Source organism: Perna viridis, chromosome 6 (genome assembly GCF_037379345.1).
Source record: "Perna viridis isolate PV_CMFRI_1.1 ecotype Kerala chromosome 6, ASM3737934v1, whole genome shotgun sequence".
Classification (NCBI taxonomy): domain Eukaryota; kingdom Metazoa; phylum Mollusca; class Bivalvia; order Mytilida; family Mytilidae; genus Perna; species Perna viridis.
The window spans coordinates 29,165,045-29,186,439 of NC_142450.1; the positions used below are offsets into that span (position 1 = coordinate 29,165,045).

The 21,395-nt window shown below is 32.6% G+C and overlaps 1 protein-coding gene across 3 annotated transcripts; it reads left to right on the forward strand.

The window, feature by feature from the left end:
- The first annotated feature begins 729 nt into the window (after positions 1-729).
- On the forward strand, positions 730-14,541 carry LOC148614444 (MAM and LDL-receptor class A domain-containing protein 1-like). Of its 3 annotated transcripts, none has more exons than XM_088588524.1 (15): positions 730-826; positions 2,938-2,973; positions 3,413-3,495; positions 3,933-4,004; positions 4,429-4,519; positions 5,482-5,573; positions 5,847-5,915; positions 7,705-7,852; positions 8,256-8,496; positions 9,139-9,340; positions 10,093-10,327; positions 10,705-10,948; positions 11,588-11,801; positions 14,084-14,171; positions 14,470-14,541. In XM_088588524.1, exons 1-15 carry the CDS (start codon positions 820-822, stop codon positions 14,472-14,474), a joined length of 1,827 nt encoding a protein of 608 aa, XP_088444650.1. In that variant the 5' UTR covers positions 730-819; the 3' UTR covers positions 14,475-14,541. The 3 variants fall into 3 exon arrangements, with proteins under 3 accessions (XP_088444650.1, XP_088444651.1, XP_088444653.1); XM_088588525.1 differs by having other exon boundaries at positions 14,475-14,541; XM_088588527.1 differs by having other exon boundaries at positions 4,432-4,519.
- Positions 14,542-21,395: the final 6,854 nt, after the last annotated feature.

Below are 21,395 nucleotides of genomic sequence, written 5' to 3' on the forward strand. Positions count from 1 at the left end.
TACTTGGAACCCCCTACGACATTCGACGAAAATGTAATTTATTTATAAGAAGGAGGAAGTATTAGGCGTCAATGATTAATTTGACATTTTGTTGGCAAATACACACCATGACGATACTAATTATGGTCTTTTTGAAAAGGTTTAATTTAATGAATATCTTTATTTTTATGCTTATAAGACTACAATAAAGACCTTGCAATCTAATTTGTTTAAATGTGCCGCCCCTTTGCTAAGTTAAAGCACATGGGGATATAAAAAAGACAGAAATCATTGTGTAAATACTCCTGTTGTTTTTTATTTAAATATTTTTAATTAAACTACTCTTTTTGCCTCAGTCTGGATGTTTAGAAATACCTATTTAAAGACATTGTTATTATTTATTTATTCAAATAAATATATCGACAAGTTTACACTCGCATAGAACTAGTTGGACTATGTTTAAATTGATGAAACTGTTAAGTGTTTGTGATTTGTAGCTCAAGACTGAATTATTACGTGTATATCACAATGTGTATTAAGTATACTGTGATTTTTACAGTGCAATTCATATGAATTATTTGCAATAGAAATAAGTCACAATGATATGTAACGAATGGATATTTTTTTCAAAATGCCCAAGTATCTTTAATTGCATGAAGAATGTTCAATGATAGATCTTGAGACTATCTTATGTAATTTACTAAAGTTGTGAATTCTTATTGTGTGAATTCATACGATATTCACTACAATCTTGATAAGGCATGATGTGTATTACTTTTCTTGATCCTATAATAAGTCGTTAAGTAGGACATCCGTTCCATAAGTGTACACACAATTACAATGATCGGTGAGTAAATTTGTATTGCAATGGGTATTATATAAAGAGTATCATGTTAGCAAATTATAATTTAAAAATAATTGTATTTTTATACGTGTGTTCTTTGATCTTTTTTTTTTTAGAAATAATTCCTTGATGCCGGGCTTTATGCTTTTTAGCATGGGTAGGCACTATGTTTGTCACCGAGCGCGAGTAAAGTGTCAAGATTTGACAAATATATATAGTGCCGTTTAGGATGTATAGTACATGTCGTCTGTGGAGTCCAAGTTGCTCATTTGCTTTTGTTATTTTGTATATATAACTTTCTTTACTTTATGTTCTTTGTTGTGTAGGTCTGTTTTCCATGCCTGGTTATTGTCCCTGGGTTACATTCTTTTGATTACTGCTATAACCTTTGTTCCCTTGATTACTCTTTGTAAATGCAATTTACAGTTAACATAATTGTACGGTATTATAAAAGAAATATGAAAAGGTAATTGGAAGGACGGAACATTTCGTTTTCGTTGGAGTGCGTCACTGACTATAATGACTTTTTTGTCATGTTAGAAAAGAAATTATTCCTAGACGACAAGTACTATATTTTTCAAATCTTGACACTTCACTCGCGCTCGGTGACGAACATAGTGCCTACCCATGTTAAAAAGCATAAAGCCCAGCATTAAAACTTAAAAATAAACGTACAAACAGAATCTTGTCATTACGTCACATAATATGACGTAGATAAAGGTCATTCGATCAAGACGGAATTGTCGCTATTTATTGCTATGGTTAGTCTATTTTAGTAAATCACGGTCCTCTGAAACACATTTTTTTCTTTTTGAATGGCATTTCAGTGTTGACTTGCTAGCGTGATCATGTCATTTAATTCAGTCCCGTTCGGTTGTCAAAAGAAAAGGCCCGCAGCAGCTTAAGCTTGTCTAAAAGGCGACTAAATAGTGCTCAGAACCCTTGCCGGGTACTAGGGCGCTCTGCCGAGAGAGCAACTGGGTTTTGTGCCCCAGATGGTGCAATAGAGTACCCCTGTCTTGTTACATGCTGGGGTCGTCGGGCCACAATAAAGAAAATCGGACCGCAAACTAGATTGGTGCCACGTGTTGGGAGAATGCCACGTTCGTCGCACGTTTAAGAACCCTTCTGTGGTACTCTATCAGAGTAGGAACCATTGGGCTCCGTCACAGGAGGTTTCATTTCATCATCATTTCATGTTTTTTTTATCATCTATTACATGTTCATCGTCTGGATATATCTGAACTATTGCTGTGCGGGTGTTAAACCAACCCAAAAAAATCAATCAATCAATCTTTTAATGCTTTGCTGAATCGATGTGGCTGAAACAGTCATTTTACATACGTCATAAATACAACTAGTATGTCGAACACTTTGATATTTCTATGTTTTCTTATGTATAAAATAGTAATAGAAAAGAGGTGTTTCTCGAGAAGTATCATTGACTTTGTTGCTTTCATCATTAGTAAACGATTACAATCAATAATTGCAATGAATGCGCAAGTGCGAGCAGGTTTTTTTTTCGCTATATAAAGACGTCCTTTGTTTAAAAAGCGAACAGGTCACGCCATGTTTTGTGTTGTCATCATAATAATCAATTTCTTTGTACTATCAATATATAACATACATCTTTAATGAGAGGATTTATCACAGGTAAGTATAATAATAGCATTGTCAAGATTTTAAGACAGAGTGCAATACGCATTACATTAAAAACTCATATTGGTCCTTTTGATTTCCGCTAGAATCTTGGTTCCTTTGATTTCTCCAACCATTAACATGAGTCAATGACCATATGAACTAATGTAAAGATACAGGTGAAACATTTCAAACTTGGCATAGATATATAAATGTACATAAGCATTACAGACAAAATTGACTGTAAGGCTAGTGAATAGCATTGTTGGACCAAAACGTGCTTACAAGAATCACTTTCGCATATTTTTGGTTCTTCAAAAAGGCAGTCACGGCATGCATAATATTGTTGTAATAATAATAACGTTGTTGTGTATGTCTGTTTTCCATGTCTGGTCTTTGTCCCTGGATTACATTCTTTCGATTACCGCTATAACCTTGGTTCCCTTGATTACTATATCAATACATCTACTTTTCAGAAAGCCTTCACTTGTTGTTTCTCTCCATTGCTCTTGGTGAGTCCTAATATTAAATAAAAATATGTGCTTTGTCCTTAATAACTTATTTCATGAGTGCTATTTGCGATATCTGCATTCACGAGCTATGGTTATAACGTAAAATCAAAATAGTTTTCTTAGCAGAAGAGTAAAGCCCCCAATACAATTAGAGAAGGGACCTTCTGTTGTTCGTCAAAAATATATTTGTCTTTTCCTACAAATTGTTTTAGGCTAACAATGATACAAGAATCAAAACTTACGTAGACAGAATCCCAAACAACAGATTTTGATAACATTAATTGCTTCCAGTACAACACAAATATGAAAAAAAAAATTATCATATAAATTTCGTACAATTATGTTTTCTCATGCCTCTATTGAAACTATATGTATATAAATATATTACTTATATATTTTTTTTTAATTCTTAATTGCTTTGTTTGAATTTTTATTTCAGGCAGCGCTCTTGTTTGTCTTAACTGTCCTGACATAACACATCCACGTTTTTGTGAACATGTCGAACGCTGCAGTACAAATGACGTAGGTTTCTACAGAGCCGTGTGTTTCATTAGTTCTAGATATTCTTCAGGTTTTGTATTGACAAGAACAATATAGTGTATATAGAACAAAACTGATTAATACGTACATGAAACCTAAAAGATTTTCCCTTATAGAATTGTTTTACTCCTGTATACACAGTAGATCAAGTAAGCTTAGGGAATTATACCTTTGTGTAAATAATCGGTAAACCGTAACAAGTCTGTTTAGGTGAGACACAGTGTGCTCATATAAGATCTTATAGAACTTCTTATAGATTTGGACGTGAGTTTGAATGTAAAATAAGTGTAGCATTTCTGTAACTAGAGGTTGTTACATAGTAATGGATTTACTCGACTGTTTAATTTATTATATGTTCCATTTAAAAATGATATAAGAAGATAAAACAATATCTAAAACGATTTTTTTCTTATTTTCAGACATGTGGAATGGAACAAAACGTTGACGACTTTGGTGACGTAACTTACAGTTTAGGATGTATGAGTTCACAGGTATAGTGTTTCATCAGTTAAAGGTAACGGGTAGGTTTTGGTTTGAAGAAAATGAGTACGCTGGGAACACCAAGTAAACGTCCGGAACAAATCGTACAAAAACAATGCAAAAAGTACAATAAACAATACATTTCTGATGTGACGAGTAAAATGCAAAATTTACTGCTTGCTGTGTTAGTGTCAATATGAATAGGGGCTTTAGTGAATTGAAATCGACAACTATCTGGTCATAGATCACATGATTATACAAGCAACTGAAGAAAAACTAAATAAGAAATGACAAGAATCATTCTACATTTATATTGAATTATTATTGTGTTATCATGTATATAGGAAAAAACATCCACAGGAAACTTTCCATTAAATATCTAACCAGAATACCTGGTGTACACATCAGATACTGATACCCTTTAATTTGTTTTAGAAGTGTTCAGATCCCATTGACAACGACACCGTCACTTGTCATACCTGTTGTTCAAGTGACCTATGTAACTCAGAAGGTTGTGGTGAAATAGGTATGACTAAATTAACGTTGAATGGAAATTATATAAGTACTACATGTACATGTATGTAGATAATATTTTCTTTCACTAATCTGTATATATCTAAAAACACAAAATATTTCAAACACTTGACACACATACCACAAGATAAATTCTTACATCGATTTATGATCGTAAGGAAAAGTTGATACTACTGTTGCTGTTAGTACATGTAGGGTCTATAAACCGTTGGCCTGTATGACTGCTTACAATGTCTTTTGTGTGTTTACAGGTAGTTTTTGACAAATTTGTTTTGACATGATGTCACACTGTGTACAGATATACTTTTTTGTCAAAAACTTTATAATTTGCAAAGGTAACTTTGTCATATTTATTGATTGATTGATTGTTGGGGTTTAACGCCCGAGCAGCAATATTTCAGTTATATTCAGGCAATGAACATGAAAGGGATGATAAAATTAACATGATATGATGACGATGAAATGAAAAAAGGGATGGGACATAAGGACAATAGGATCAACAAATTTTGATTAGCACAAAAAAAAGGGAGAGATGGGTAGGGTCGGGCAATTTTGCCTCCTGTGGCGGAGCGCAAAGGTTTCTAATCCTATCGAATACCACAGCAGGGTTCTTTAACGTACAAGGAACGTAGCATCTTTCCCAACACGGTGCACCACTATGGTTTGCGGTCAGGTTTTCCGTATCATAGCCTGACAACCCCAGCATGTGACACGCCAGGGATACCGCATTCCACCACCTGTGGCACACATCCCAGTTGCTCTGTGGGCAGAGCGCCCTAGTCCCCTGCTAGGTTTCGGAGCATTATTTAGTCGCCTTTTACGACGAGCTTAGCGCTGCTGCAGGCCTATTCTTTTGGCACCCGGACCTGCACTGGGCTGTCATTTTTTTCACAGAAGAATGAATATCATATATTAAAGTTTCTTTTTACATTACATATGAATTGCTTCTTTTAGACACTAACAGTAAAGTTAACGTATGCTATCACTGCACTGGAACACTGGACAACGAAGAGTGCCATAGAATAGCTTTCTGTAAAGACGAGGAAGTAGGTTCTTTTTAATTGGAAATGTTTAACTGATTTGCATACATGTAAATAGTTTGATATTTATTTGGAATTAAACTCACTCATCTATAAAATGATAATTGTACAAAGTAATATTACCATTAATTAGACCTTAGCTTTAAAAAGAAGAATTGGAAAACATATATATTTTTTCTGGACGTGGAAGCAAGATTTATTTCAAGCAATAGCGTGTACAATAGTAGATTTTAAAAAAATATCAATCTTATTACAAATGTATCGGTTGCTTTTCTTCAGCTTTGTTTTATTAAAGAGGAATACAGGAATACGGAAAAATACTTTCAGACTGGTTGCATGGCCAAAAATGTAAGACAATAATATATATAATGATCATGGTCTTCGAATGTTTTTGGTCGGCATGTAAAATCGATCACGAAAAAAACAACATACATGTACAGCGAATTCTACTAATTTGCGTACGTTTGAAAACACAGTATTGCAGCTGCGTTACAAATGTACTTTATGTCCATTTCAGACAAAATTATAGAATTAAACAGGTAAAGCACGATTTTTTATTCTCCCCAAATGTTTCCCTCCCAATTGACATAATATTCCTGAACTCTGATTGATTGATTGATTGATTGTTGGGGTTTAACGCCCCAGAAGCACTATTTCAGCTATATTCAGGCGATGAATATGAAGTGGATGATAAAATCAACATGAAATGATGATGATGAAAAATGGGATGGGACACAAAGATAATGGAATCGACAAATTTTGATTGCCACTGGAAATAAGGAGAGGCGGGTAGGGTCCGGCAAATTAGCCTCCCGCAAAGGTTTCTAATCCTATCGAATACCACAGCAGGGTTTAACGTGCGAGGAACGGGGCATCTTTCCCAGCACGGTGCACCACTATGGCTTGCGGTCAGGTTTTTCGTATTATAGCCTGACAACACCAGCATGTAACACGCCAGGGATACCCCATTCCACCACCTGGGGCACACAACCAAGTTGCTCTTTGGGCAGAGCTCCCTAGGCCACGGCTAGGGTTCTGAGCACTATGTAGTCGCCATTTACGACAAGATTAGCGCTGCTGCAGGACTATTCTTTTGACACCCGGACCTGCACGGGGCCTCTGAACTCTGAACTGTCCTTTCTATTTGTCTGGCAACTTACTTGTGTAATGGTGTCATAACATGTTAAGAACATTCAGACCAGTAAAGTTTTAAAAAATGAGAAGGATTAGATGTACATTTTATTTGTTCTATTCATTGAATCAAACTTCATTTTTCAACTTTCATTGACTTTTTAGTGAAGTAACTAATTGCATCAACGTTTCTTTCATCCTCAGGTCAATCCTTAAAATCTTAAGTAAGAAATGCAGAAAATTCTGGAAAAAAGTCTTTATGTAGAAAAAATCCAATTAAAAACAACCTCTAATAGACATACATTTTATACACATCAAGCATATGGACTGTAAATTCATTGCAATTTTAACTGAATTGATGAAATATCAAATTCATTGTGCTTAATTGTTAAATAAAACACTTCAACAATCTGTCTTATACAGTAATGTCCGTTTAAAGCCTCACTAAGTATTTATTGGAACTTCTATATGGTGATCAAATTCATGTGTCAGCAATTTTTTACACACATTTGTTGGAGGTTCGTGTAGTGTAATTAAAAAAATAAACATATGCACTAATATTCACCAACCTATGCAGAAAAGCTATAAAATACTTTAAGCAACCGGCCTCAAGCAGAAAAAAAAATGATAACCAATTTATGAAATAATACATTATCTGTAAGGTGATCGAAAGTCGCACAACCATCATAATAAAAACACGGAAAAGCGCCAATAAGAATCTTATTTTATCCAGTTTAGGCGACCTATGCAAGGAAGCCGAATATAACGGTGACAAAATAAACATTTATTGTGACATTGTGAATACACATGTAACCAGATTATGTCTGAACTTTTGTTATGAGATTTAATTTGACTGTGGTAAGACAATGTATCATGTAAATTTTTGTTTAAATATGATTACTTATCGAATCGTTCAACTTCATTTACACAAATCGATATGATAGAATAAAGAAAAAAAGACACGCAACATCATTATTTATTATCAATTTTTAATATCAACATTCAGATGTGTAACTCAAACATTCAGTCAATATTCGGTAAGAGAGCAGATCCCGTAAATAGATGTTGCTCGGGAAATCTGTGTAACACCAAATCCGAATCGGTAACTGCGGTTTTACCTGGATTTATCACTACCACTCTACCTCAAATAAATGGTAATTGTAAGAATCCAACTTACGTTAGTTTGATATATGAAAGAGCTTTATCATTGTACAGTATACAGAAACGAAAATCAATAAAGCTTGTAATAATGTAGATTCGCTATTGCAAACATATAGTTACTTTTAAATCGGTTACATTCAACAAAAATGTAAACCACCCATTGGATGTAAGTACTATATTCTTTAAATATATAGGAACTGACTATTAATTTCAGATACACGAAAAGGAAAGAAAATATATAACTAAAACATTTGACACATTTAAAAGGCAAATAAGATATCATTCCCACCAAAATAAACTATGGAAAAAGCAATCCAAGTAATAATAATAAAAACAGTACTAATCAAATTAAAAAAAAAACAAACATAAACTGATATTTAAATTAATTTAATACAGTTGTTCCTAATGGGAATTGTTCAAGTAGTGCAGCCAGAGTAAAATCAGTGATAAATTGTGACTTTGATGATAAAGACATATGTGGATATCAACAAGATATTCATGACAAACTTGATTGGTCCTGGCATAGCGGTAGGACATCATCGCTAAATACCGGACCATCAGCTGACCACACTTCATCGTCCGGATATTACATGTATCTTGAGACCTCGCTTGCTCTCCGAAAAGGAGATAATGCAAGGTATAGTCTGTTTTCATCAATATCAATCCGCAATATACATTTTTCACCCTGCGTAATATTACTTTCACGGAGAATTTGTAATTAACATTTTATTGACAGATGCAACAAGGATAATATAGAGGAAATATTGTAATTATCATGATGGTACTTAACAAATGTCTGACTTTCATGGATTCAATGAATATATATATATATATATGTGACTATATATATATGCATTGACCTATTTGAATTACATCGTAAATCATATTCGTTGAAAAACAAAGTTTACTGACTAAAACTTAGCGTGAAATAATGTGGATTGATTCTTAAAATGCACATAAATGGGCGTATTTTTAAAAAAAAATATATATACATAAATAAATGTTGGTTGCGATCCCACGCGCTAATTAGTTCATGCTTCACATATCTTTAGCACTTTAGAAAACCCGTTTCACGTCCATCCGTTCCACTAATATAAGTTCTTGTCACTCTTTTACTCGTTTGAACCCAAACAAAATTTGCGATTAACCATAGTAATAATTTGTGAGCTCTTACTTTATTATCCCTATTGAATGGTGTTATTTATAAATTATCTTAAAACGGGTTAAAAACCCATAAATAAACATTGACAAACCAAAAACCGTACATTCCGTTTTACAGGCTTTGGTCACCAACATTTACCTCGTCTGACGGACACTGCCTATCATTCTGGTATAATATGTATGGTGTAGGTATAGGCACTCTTACTGTTTATATGGAAGATAACTCAACCCTCAGCCAACCCGCGTGGTCATTATCTGGTAATCGCAACAATACATGGCATGAAGGAGTAATTCCACTTAAAACATCACAGAACGTTCGAGTAAGTCCGTTAACCAAAAACTGCAATTCGTCTGTGATATATTAACAACGAATAATTTACCTAGGAAAAGGGACAAATTTCTTACAAATCATTTGAACGTTTGTATACAGCATTTTACAGCAGCCTTCATGTAAGCATCAAAGTAATTTAGACCGATTTTATTCTGTTTAAAATGAACGTTTGATAGCCTTTGGTAAACTTAGATTTGAAATAAACGTATCATTGATTTCAAGAAATTTGTTCCTTAGCCTAGGTCTACTTTCTTAAGTGTAAAAATACTTTCACATTCTTGTTGGATTTATAACTATCTGCATATAATGTAACATGCTACATCATTTTCTTGACATTGACTAAAATAGGCATTAGCATAACGACCCCATTCACTTCAAAATACACATACAAATTGTTGCGTCATCCCTTACTTTTGTTTTAAAAGAATGCTTTATTTGTTAAATTACAAATATGTCCTTTCAGACCTCAATTCAAGTAACAATACCCCATGGTTCTTTATCAAATTGTAACAAGATCAATTTTTCACGCTAGTTTGGATATCCGTATGGTAAATTTGGACTTCATTACATGTATACAACATCGTGTTCACACTAATAAAAAAAAATGCGGAATTGGAATGTGAACACTATACCTCTGATGCTTAAAACGTAGACGACACGTTAGTTTACTTATATTCTTTCAAATTAAAAGAAAATCATTAATATACAACGAAAGTTAAATTTCCTGTGTTTGTCATCAAGATAATGTTTGAGGCACTAGCAGGAGATGGTTACACAGGAGATGTTGCTATTGACGACGTTAATATAATGGATGCATGTCCATGCGTACAAACGATCCCCGATACACCAACAACAACAACGATGGCAACAGCTGTCCTGGGGTCTTCAGCATTCGTAACAACTGATAGTGCAAGTCCATCATCTTTGCCACCTATTGTAACATCTTTACCAACTTTACAATCAACTTCAACAACAGGTTAATTACATTTTCATGAACTACCTGTGATTAATTCATGGTTCAAAACTCCAATTACACTTTTATTTATGTATAACACATCGAAACACAAGTCAGTCTCTTACTCATGATTTTAAGATGAAGAGATACATTAACATGTTTAAATTTATAGAGGTACTATTGGTATTTCTTTTAAATTTACAAACTGAGTAGACAAATCATTGGTATCATTTTTCAGCTGTATAAGACTGTCCGAATAAATATCATTTTAAATACTTCGAATACTAATATTAGAAAATGCAACATAAATATGGCAATTAGCATACGAATATGTTTGATGTACAAAAAATGTATCCAAACAACAGAAGTCTAACATTTGTTGATGTTCTTTTTAAAAGCTACACCAGCACCAGTATCCACTCCAGCAACGGTTATATCTTCTCCAGTCAACTGTGACTTCGAAAATGAAACAATATGTGGATATAAACAAGAAAGTAATGAGACACATGACTGGATCCGACATTCTGGAAGAACTAATTCGTTGAATACAGGGCCGAACGCTGACCACACTTTTAATGCCCAAAATGGCCATTATATGTATTTGGAAACATCAAATGCGTTGCATTCAGGAGAAAAGGCTAGGTATAGCTACTTCATTTAATTTTTTTAATAAAAACTTTAGTTTCTTTTATAAGTATTCCTCCTGTAATAAACTTTTATATAAAATCCATTATATTGCATCATTAAAATCCTGAATTTTCCTGTGTTATTTATACTTTCTGTATCGACATTAATATTTGTTTATATTTATATATTTATATATATATATATATATATATATATATTTTGTATATATTTTTGAAAAAAAAATCTTAAAAATACACTAACCTTTCTTTGATCGAGAGATTTACAAACAGCATTATGGGTCCCAAATACTACTTGTACATATAGAGTTTTTCCTTATTCGTTAAAGTTGAAAAGGAAACGTTTGCATTTTGGATAAGATCTATATATTTTTATTTCCGCTTTGGAGATGATATTTAATACCCGAAAATATAAAGTGCCCCCTTCTATTTTTCTCAAAAAGAGAATGATAAACATTAACAGTCTGCAAGAAAACATAGCAAATACTAAAATCTTTCGGTATTCGTGAGACTGCTTCCGATATAAATATCGTTCCTTAAGTTCGCCTGACGTCAAATTACCACAAAACATATTTTAGTGTGTAATTTCTTATTGTTGTTACTCATAGTTCCACGGGAAAACATCTTTTCTGTATAGATTGTGGACGCCCTCTTTCACTCCTAATAAAGGACAGTGTATGTCGTTTTGGTACCATATGAATGGTGTGACCGTTGGCTCCCTCAACATTTATTCCGGACACAATACTACTGGAATAGAGCAGCTGGGTGATAATCTGACAACAATAACTGGAAATCAAGGACAGTCTTGGCACAAAAAGTGTGTTTCATTCAAAGCTTCCTCAGCAACAAACGTATGCATCTTTAAATGTAAACATAACTGGATAATAAATTGTATGGCAATATCTATACATTTTTTTGGAAACTATTATTTGCATCTTTATCAGGAAGAAAGAAGATCTTTTGGCTAGATCCTTCAATCTCAGTTTCCGCTATATAGATGACGTATTATCTTTAAACAATCCTAATTTCGGGGGTTTGATACATCGCATCTACCCAAAAGAACTTGAGATAAAGGATACTACAGACACTGTGAAGTCGGCCTCACATCTTGACCTACACTTAGAAATCGAGGGTAAAGGAAAACTATTGACCAAACTTTACGACAAACGTGATGACTTTTCATTCAAAATTGTCAATTTTTCTTTCATCTGTGGCAACATCCCTTTGGCACCTGCGTATGGAGTGTACATATCACAACTCAAACGTTATGCCAGAGCTTGCCGAAACTACGCAGACTTTTTGGTATCGCCCTAGAACTCTAACAAATAGGCTTCTGGAACAGGATTATGTTGCTACAAGATCGAAGTCATCACTAAAGAAGTCTTATGGTCGTCATCATAAACTCGTGGATCGTTATGGTGTATCCATCTGCACCATGAAAACTGATTTATTCAACGGGTCATGGTTTTCCTTTCCTCGTTTGTCTACCCCTGACTTGACTTTTTATGAGCAACTCGGCGGGTGTTGCTTACCCTACCGGTGCACCTGGTCCATGCTCCCAGTTTTTAGTGGAGTCCGAGTTGCTCATTTGCTTTTGTTACTTTGTATGTATGATTTTAGTTGCTTTATGTTCTTTGTTGTGTATGTCTGTTTTTCATGTCTGGTTTTTGTCCCTGGATTACATTCTTTTGATAACCGCTATAGCCTTGGTTCCCGTGATTATTCTTCCACAAAATCCGTTCGACACATTAGTTACAATGATTTTCAAATATCTTAAACATGGTACATGTATGAAAAGTTTGGAAAACAAATTATATACTCAAAAGATGGTTAACATATGCCTCTGCGTGTATTTCAGCGCATCACTTTTGATATTTTGTGTATCATTGTGGTATTTTTAGTCAACGTGTTTGTTTTTGCTTGTATTTCTATTCGGTTTTGTTCTTGCTTCCTTCTGTTCTCAAAGCGAAATGTTTATGGTAGTCTAAACAACTACAGATTATGAAGTACAAAATGTATAACTAGAAATCATTTAGATGGAATTAATCTGTGCTGACCCCGCAATGGCAATTCAGCCATATATATATGAAATGAATTTATTAAAAGCTTACAAACTCCATTTTTTAGGTTTTAATGCAACACTCGTATTCGATACAAATATTTACCTGTTTGAGAAAGAAGTATGGAATCTAAAATATACTCCGGACGGGAGTTTGTCACCAAAAAACAGGACTTTCACCTTAAGGTCAAACTTCAAGGTCATAGGCCACGATCTATGATACGCGACACATCGGTTTAGGTCACCTACCCAAAGGCAAAATATCAAAAGCCCACATGGAAAGTTCAAAAAGCTTCAACCCGGGCATGAGTGTTTAACAAATTGACGGACGCACGGACGGACAGAGTGATCATTATAAGCCAACCGCGGGGCCTGGATAAAAACTGTCATGATCTGTATCGTTTCATTAAACAGTTTAAGCCTTAAATTATATTAAGAATTTATATCAACCCTAGAATCTTAGAGCCTTTAAACTATAACTCATGCAAATAATGTTTTGAGTATATAAGAACCACCCCGTTTGTCTGTCCGTTCGTCTGTCCGCATTTCTTGAAAGCACAACTCTTTCTAAACCGCTCACTCAAGGGATTTTTATGGAAATTTAATTGGAATTTGGGCATTGTATGTAGATGTGCATCAAGGAATGTAATTACTGCCGGGGACACTTTAGGTATCCTGGTAAGCGCAACTCCTCCTAAACCGCTCTAAGGATCGTGATGGTCTTTTTATGAAGGCCATGCGTTAAATGTAGATGAGCATGAAAGAATATAGTTTCGTTCGAAACACTCCAAATGAAGATAATCTTGAGTATTTTACTTCTAAAAACTTCATAAGGGTAACTACCCATTTACCGCTGAAAGGATTCTGATCATATCTTATTAACATAAAGGTCCTGCATTAAATGCAAATGTGCTTAAAAAGATATGGTCACTGTTGGGCGACTCCAAAGGGAGATGCTTAAACTTACAGGATATTATTTAACTTAATTTGAAGTGGAGGTATTCTTTTTGTGAGTTTGCGCAAAATATTTTTTTTAGGTTTTTATAGATGTTTTTATCCTTATTGTCATTTTAGATCGTATTTGAAGCTGTAACAGGAGACGGGTATACGGGCGATATTGCAATTGATGATGTGCAATTGAACGAACCTTGTCCTTGCGCAGGTCAGAACAAGAGTATTTTTAACTTTTGTCAAAATTTCTAAACCATTACATAAAATTGAAGACAAAATCGTATTAGTAAGAGCATATTATTGTCTGTAACTGTAGACAACCTTAATACTTCTAAAATATGTCCCAAAACAGTTTTTAAGCAATCAACATTGTTCGCATTAAAAAGTAATTGAACATTTGATCATTTAACTAAATGCTTCTTTCATTCTAACCACATTAAACTGACGATTATGTTTTATTGTTTTTATATGCCTTGTAGGTTGAATTGAAATCTGTTTTTTTTTCTTAGTGTAGCATGAAGATAAAAGACTGACTGGATATGTCTGGATGTCACAATCAACTATTAAAAAAATCTCCTGGTCGTGATATTATCTGTATTAAGCCAAAAACATAGATAAGTAACAGCAAATGATTTATGGACTACATTACTAGTCATATATTCGATACCTGCACTGATATGCTGCTTTAGATTATTATTTCTGCGTAACTTGAGAGCTATTTAGGTGCATCATCACAACATAGAAGCAAATCTTAACTGTAAATTAATTTTGTACTCTAAAACTCATATTACTGGGTACATTTTATGACATTTTAACATTATATTGCATTTAGAAATTCTTTTCAAAAGGATGAAATTACTTTTTTTATCTTCTTATGCATAGTTGTCAAGGTTTTCCTTAGTTTTATGAGAGTATTTATAACAACAACTACAACTTCTTACGTAAATTAAAAACAAAGCATTTCCAATTGGAAATTAAACATTTTGGCGGTTATTTTTAGATAAAAGCCTGCTTCGACTCATGTCTAAACTTTAATGTGCTTCTGTAATTAAAAAAATCAGTTGATTCCACACTTGCAATCGATTCAATTTTACTGTTTTATCTGGTCTGGTAATCCTTTTTATGAATCACACAAGGCATAACTTAGATGAATTAAAATTAACGATAAAAAGATAGACGATGTGTTGATGTCGCCAGGCATTGGGTCTACCGGTTCTTGTATCAGGTTCAACCAATGTTCTGATGACGCTATTCATCTTTTCTTACAAACTGAAATTATCTGTAAGTTTGTACATTTTGAAGCCCTTTTGAACTTACACGCCGTATGTATAGCATATTTTCTATCTGCGCCTATTCTATATACTTGTTAATTTATTTTCCATATGTGACAAAAACCCTTTTGTATTTAGTCAATATAGCGCAATATGACCTGAAGTCCATTTTGTGAATTTCATACACAACTTTTTTTGTAATTTTTATCTTAAAGTGCAAAAACCAAATGAAACACTAATACTTGTTATGTGATCAGTAACTGTTTCCGTTACAATCATTTATATTACATTGCCAAAAACTAAATCATCTTCAATTTCCCCCTTTTCACCACTTTGCGCAACAACTTCGTGAGCTTTTCTAGTTAACTGGTAGTTTCTTCTCTTCAACATTTTCTTTGTCTTGTCGTTATGCTCCTCATCGTCTTTGTATTCATTAATAGGGATATCAGCCTGACTCTTGCCATCTTTCGATTCCGGCTCTCCTACTAAAGTAGCTTGCCTCTTAATGAGATTGTTCAATCGATGAAATGTCCTCTTGCAAGTACGTGTAGTTTAACTGGTCTTTTGTGCTTTAAGGTAAAAGGGTAATTTGTGAATAACCACTTACATTTCGACATTTCTGTTCTTTTTTATGTTACATTTCGAAATTTCTGTTCTTTTTTATGTTTAATTTAAATAGGAAAAGTTTGAACATGTTACATTTGTTATACATTTGCAATTTTATTAAGTTATATGAAACATTGAAAAAAATAATGGTACAAATTTAACATATATGTTAAGAAAAAAGTTAAGACTTCACTTTCATATTTCTGCCGTGACCACATTTTCTAAAGTTAAGCAAGAGTTATATCACGAAGGTACCTTAAAGGTGACTATCTGCGACTTTAAGTCAGCCTCATTCAAAATATCTCCCATTATGATTAAACGGTGACTGCAACGTAATTACTTACGGACAATGTGTTTAATGGTGATGAAATATACGCGCTGTCAGTAACATTTACATTATACATAACGCTTAGCTTCATAAAGCTCATGTAAGACCACATCTTACACATATTAATACAAATATAAGTAATAAATCGTTACGAAACATGTGCAGATCCAAGCAAAGGTGCCCCAGGAATACGACCAGTCCTCCATCCCTTAAATTGTGACCAATATATGTTTTAGCATGGGAACGTGTTTGTTTTGTTCGTTATTTTTAACAAAAGAAATCGAATGGAAAACTAAAGAAAAGAGATTTAGGCAAATCAGTAAGATATGTATACATCATATATATCAATAAAGTTGATGCCCAAATGTAAAGAAAGTGGCGAGTCAGTATTTCTTTCAAGGAGCACGCGATTGATCAGTGCAATTCACTAGTTTATACGCATAAACAATAGACACATATGTGTTTTGCCGACCGCGTATCTTGCCACTATCTTGTAACATATAAGTATAATAAAGGTGCATCATTTGAAACATGGATGAGATGGAAGTTATTAAACGTTTTTTATTACATAAAAAGGAGTATGGATGAGAATTCTAACACTTGGTTAAATATATATCTAAAACGGATATTGTCATCAAGAATAATATTGTATGTATTTTGATATTTTAAATTTAATTTATCCACGAAAACCGATAAATGTATGTTATTACTATTTGACAGAAAGACGATATTGGCTGATGAACCATCCTGAATCTTTGTGATACCTTGAAGAATTGAAGAAAATGCATACTGTGCAGGCGATTCTTTACATAGGCAAATTACTTTCTTGTGAAATATAAAGCTGAACAAATATTTCAATTATTGTGAGAAATATATTGTATTTTATTATTATTTTTTTTTTTTTTGTAAATTGGAAATATTCATCCTTTTTTATAGCCTAATTTTATACTGTATGTTTTTGTATTATACTGCTGCGTATACTACTTATGTAGTTTGATGATTTGTATACAATTTCATAGTATATCCATAAAGCTTTTTTTCAGTCTGATTTCCGCGGAGTTGGATTCAGAACTTATAACCTTTTGATGTCATTGTCGAATCTACTGCAGCAGTGAAAAGGTATTTGATGGGTTAAAAGTTGTACGTATTTCCATGTTGATAATGTCCTTATTAGTATGACAGCGATACTACCATATTATAGTACTAGGCGTCAATAAATGTTTGCACGGTAATGTTTAAATTGTATATGGTTTAAATTGTGTAACCGTTTGTCCACGATTTTCTGGTGGTTACTAAACCTCTAATTGCATAAAAGCATGCATGCTAACAAGGGTTGGATTCAATGTAGAAACTTCACTAATAAAAAACCCAAAAATAAACACAGTTTGAGTTTCATGTACATGTAAGTAGGTGATGATGCAGAGGGTTTATAATACACGAAATATTTCCTATTGTAAAAGTAAATAAAACAGTACTTTTAGTGATTAAGTAACACAATAAATAAAGTAATCAAGTTAAGTCTTTTTACTCTGTATAAATGTTTATCATGTACTTGGTACTAAATGCAGCTGTTTTGAATATATGATAAAGCAGTTGCTCTTTCATCAGCATCAGGCATTGTGACGTAACAACCTTAATCACATACCTATCATTATAGCACGTCTTTATCGCACCCCTTCTCGGAATTCTATAAAGTAAGTATTCTCGACATTTCTCGGGAATTTTCCGATTAGGTTAAATTGGAAAATATATCACATTAAATTTTAAGTCAAAATTACTTGATCGAAACACATTCCAAAGCGATGATTATGTCACCAACAATAAAACAAGAGATAACAAAATTATATAGATAAATACATCATACTAATACTTTCCTGTTCAACTATATGATAAAGCGTGTAATACATAGCAAAATCCGTATCCAAGCCGTATCTCCCTCGACCAATTTCAGCCCTCTGGCCACAGATCCTCTGGCTGTTATTGGTATATCAGGATGCTATGACATATGATATGGATTTTACCATGTATTATTCTCATATCAAATATCATGGCTATATAAAATTAAAATTTCATTTTCGACGTTGCCTTGTCCATTGTGTTAGTGTACACGAAAGTAGTGTAATGATCGAATACAAGAACTGCTTGAATCAAAATGAGTACCAGACCTACTCTGGGCAAAATCAATCTACAAATACATTTAAGAGCAGGACAAAACCACAAATACAAAAAAGAAGGACTCGTTTTCAAAGACTTGATCAACTTATTCAACTTAAGCATAGACGGCAAATTGAACATACCGCTTGGTCAGTATCATGCAGATCATTAAGAATTAATCTATAGACAATTACAGGTAACAGTGGTACTATATGTTTTTGTTTTGTTTGTTTGTTTTGTTTTGTTTTTTTTTATCTCAAGACATAATTCATTTAGTATTAACTGTGGATACATAATTACGCAAAATTGTACGTATTTTCAAATTGAAAAAAAATCTTATTTTCCTGACTTTTTTTTTACCTTCTATATTTTAACATATCCAAAAAATGTTTTTTGAAAGGTGTGAAGTTTTCATTAAAATAATGAGATTTATATATTATATTAAGTCTCAAATATTTACAAAATTGTTTGATAAATCTATCTTTATTATCGGGATATTTCATATCTAAGTTAAATATTGGAAATTTCCATAATATATTTGCAAGCCTCATAACAACAACAAAGGGACACAAATAAATACCGCAAATAATAGTAAAATTAGATCATAGTAGAATGTTTTGTCAACTGATAAAATATTGTATCCAAAACCTGGGATATATTTTACCTAATACAACACATAATTTTCCATAACCAATTTAAATTATATTATTTATTACAGTGATATAACATATTACGATTTTGTTTTCTCTGAATGTTTCACTTCTTATCATGGATACAATGTACTGTATATACGGGGAATAAGAAACACAAAATTTTAGCCACTTCTCTATAAGTTTACATAACGTTTATGTTTTATTTTATGACGGTTTTTAATTCAATGTCTCGATAGATGTATTACACTGGTTACGACTTTATAAAAAAAAACTTCTGTATCACTGTTATTACCAATATAATTAAAACATGCAACAAATATCAGCTATTATTCAGTGTGAGCATTAAGGGGGAGTACTGGCAAGATGTTGGATTTTTAGTTGTTTTAAAAAGGTGAATGTTAGCTAATTTTCAATTGTTTTCTGTCAATAACTAGTGTAGTAGAACAACGTTATTTCTAAGGATAAATGATTGGAAATAACTCTAAATATTTCCGTCGTTTGTAGCTGATTACTTTTTAACTGTTCTAATGTTTATTACTCTATATTATAGCGATTATGCAATGATGTAAATTGTTCCAGAAATTATCAATTTGAAAGTAGATTGACCCTGTATACAAATCGTTTTTACTCATCAAAAATATTATGAATATTATTTCTGCTTAATAAAACTGGCTAAGAACACATTGTAGCACAATCCTTATTCCCTTACCGCATCAAGCTTCTCTTTGTTTTGTTTTTTTTAAAGAACAAAATTTTACAACAATGAATATTTCAAGCTTAATTGGAAGACATAACTTATTCCTAAAAATGAACACTATGAATAGACAGCAACAACCAATTTTCCAAAATTAAAACTTAATGAAGTTGTTTATGTTATCGGTAACAAAAATAAATACTTCCTACAAATACAACCCCCCATGAAGTAGAAAAAAACAAAACTGTGATAAAATAAAAAACTGTTTATATACATTTACAAACTAAAGTAAAGGTGATACCTTAATTTTTTACAATCGTGAAAAATAATTTCCTGATTGAAAAGAAACTAACATTCCTGTGAATAAACGACAATAAACGTACAGATATTTGACAAATAAGATTAAGATATTATAATAAAGGGGCCAGTATTTTCAGTTCCGCTTGATAAACCGACCTTTACCTAAATTAAGGATTGAACATTTCCAAAATGTATTATAAGGCTTATAACAACGATATAATAACACAAATAATCTGGATCACTTTTCAGGGAGAGTACTAGCAAAATGTATGAAGTGTTTAGTTGTCCTAAAAAAGGAATGTTAGCTAATTTTCAATTGTATTCTGTCAATAACTAGTGTGGTAGAACAACTTTATTTTGTAAAGATTAATAATTGTAACTCGGAAATAGCTTGAAATATTTCCGTCGTTTGTAGCTGATTACTTTACAACTGTTCTAATATTAATCACTATATATTACGGCGATTGTACAATGATGTCCATTTTTCAGAAAGTATTAATTTAAAAGTAAAATAAGCGTTTATACAACGAGTTTTTACTCATCAAAAATATTATGAATTTTATTTCTGCTTAATAAAACAGGTTTAAAACATCTTTAGAATTATCCCCATTCATTTGCTGCTTTCAGATTCAGGCTTCTCTTTGTTTTAAGCAATGACAAAATTGTACAGCAACAACAAATTTTCTGAAAATTAGAACTTCATGAAGTAGTTTATACTCTCGTTAATAAAAATAAATACTATGTAGAAATACAAAAAAAAAAAAACAAACAGACAGACAAAAACCGAACAAAGAGAACACTTAATAGAACAGCATGACAAAAAAAATATCGTTTATACCAAAACTGAAAAGCACAAAAAAGCCATTGTTGGCGGCCGGGCACAAAAAGTAATACAACAGATGACTATTACTGTCCCTAATAACTCAAAAATATGAAATGAAATTTGATTAAGAGTAATCAAGGGAACCAAGGTTATAGCGGTAATCAGAAGAATGTAAGTATTAAATTAAGGTTTTCCTTACACAGTTTAAGAAATCAATTGACTTTTTTATGTGATTGTCGCACAATAATGGCTTTAACACTAAACCGGTAATAGGACTTGTTTTAAACCTAATGGTTCACTGGGTAAATGCGGTATATGAATAACATAACTGGGATACTAAATATCTACTTATAGGTATTTACAAAATCAAGTAACGATGAAACCTTAAAATAAAAAAAAAACTGTTTTAAAAAAATAAAATTGATTTAGATTTTAATACCAGTAAGTAATAAGCGATAAATGTGTGAATAAAATTTTACAACATTGAAAAGTTATCTCCAGATTGAAGAGAAACTAACATTCCTGAGAATGTACGACAATAGGCAAATAGTATTTAGATATTAGAATACGGGGCCAGTATTTTCAATTTAGTTTGATAAATCTTAC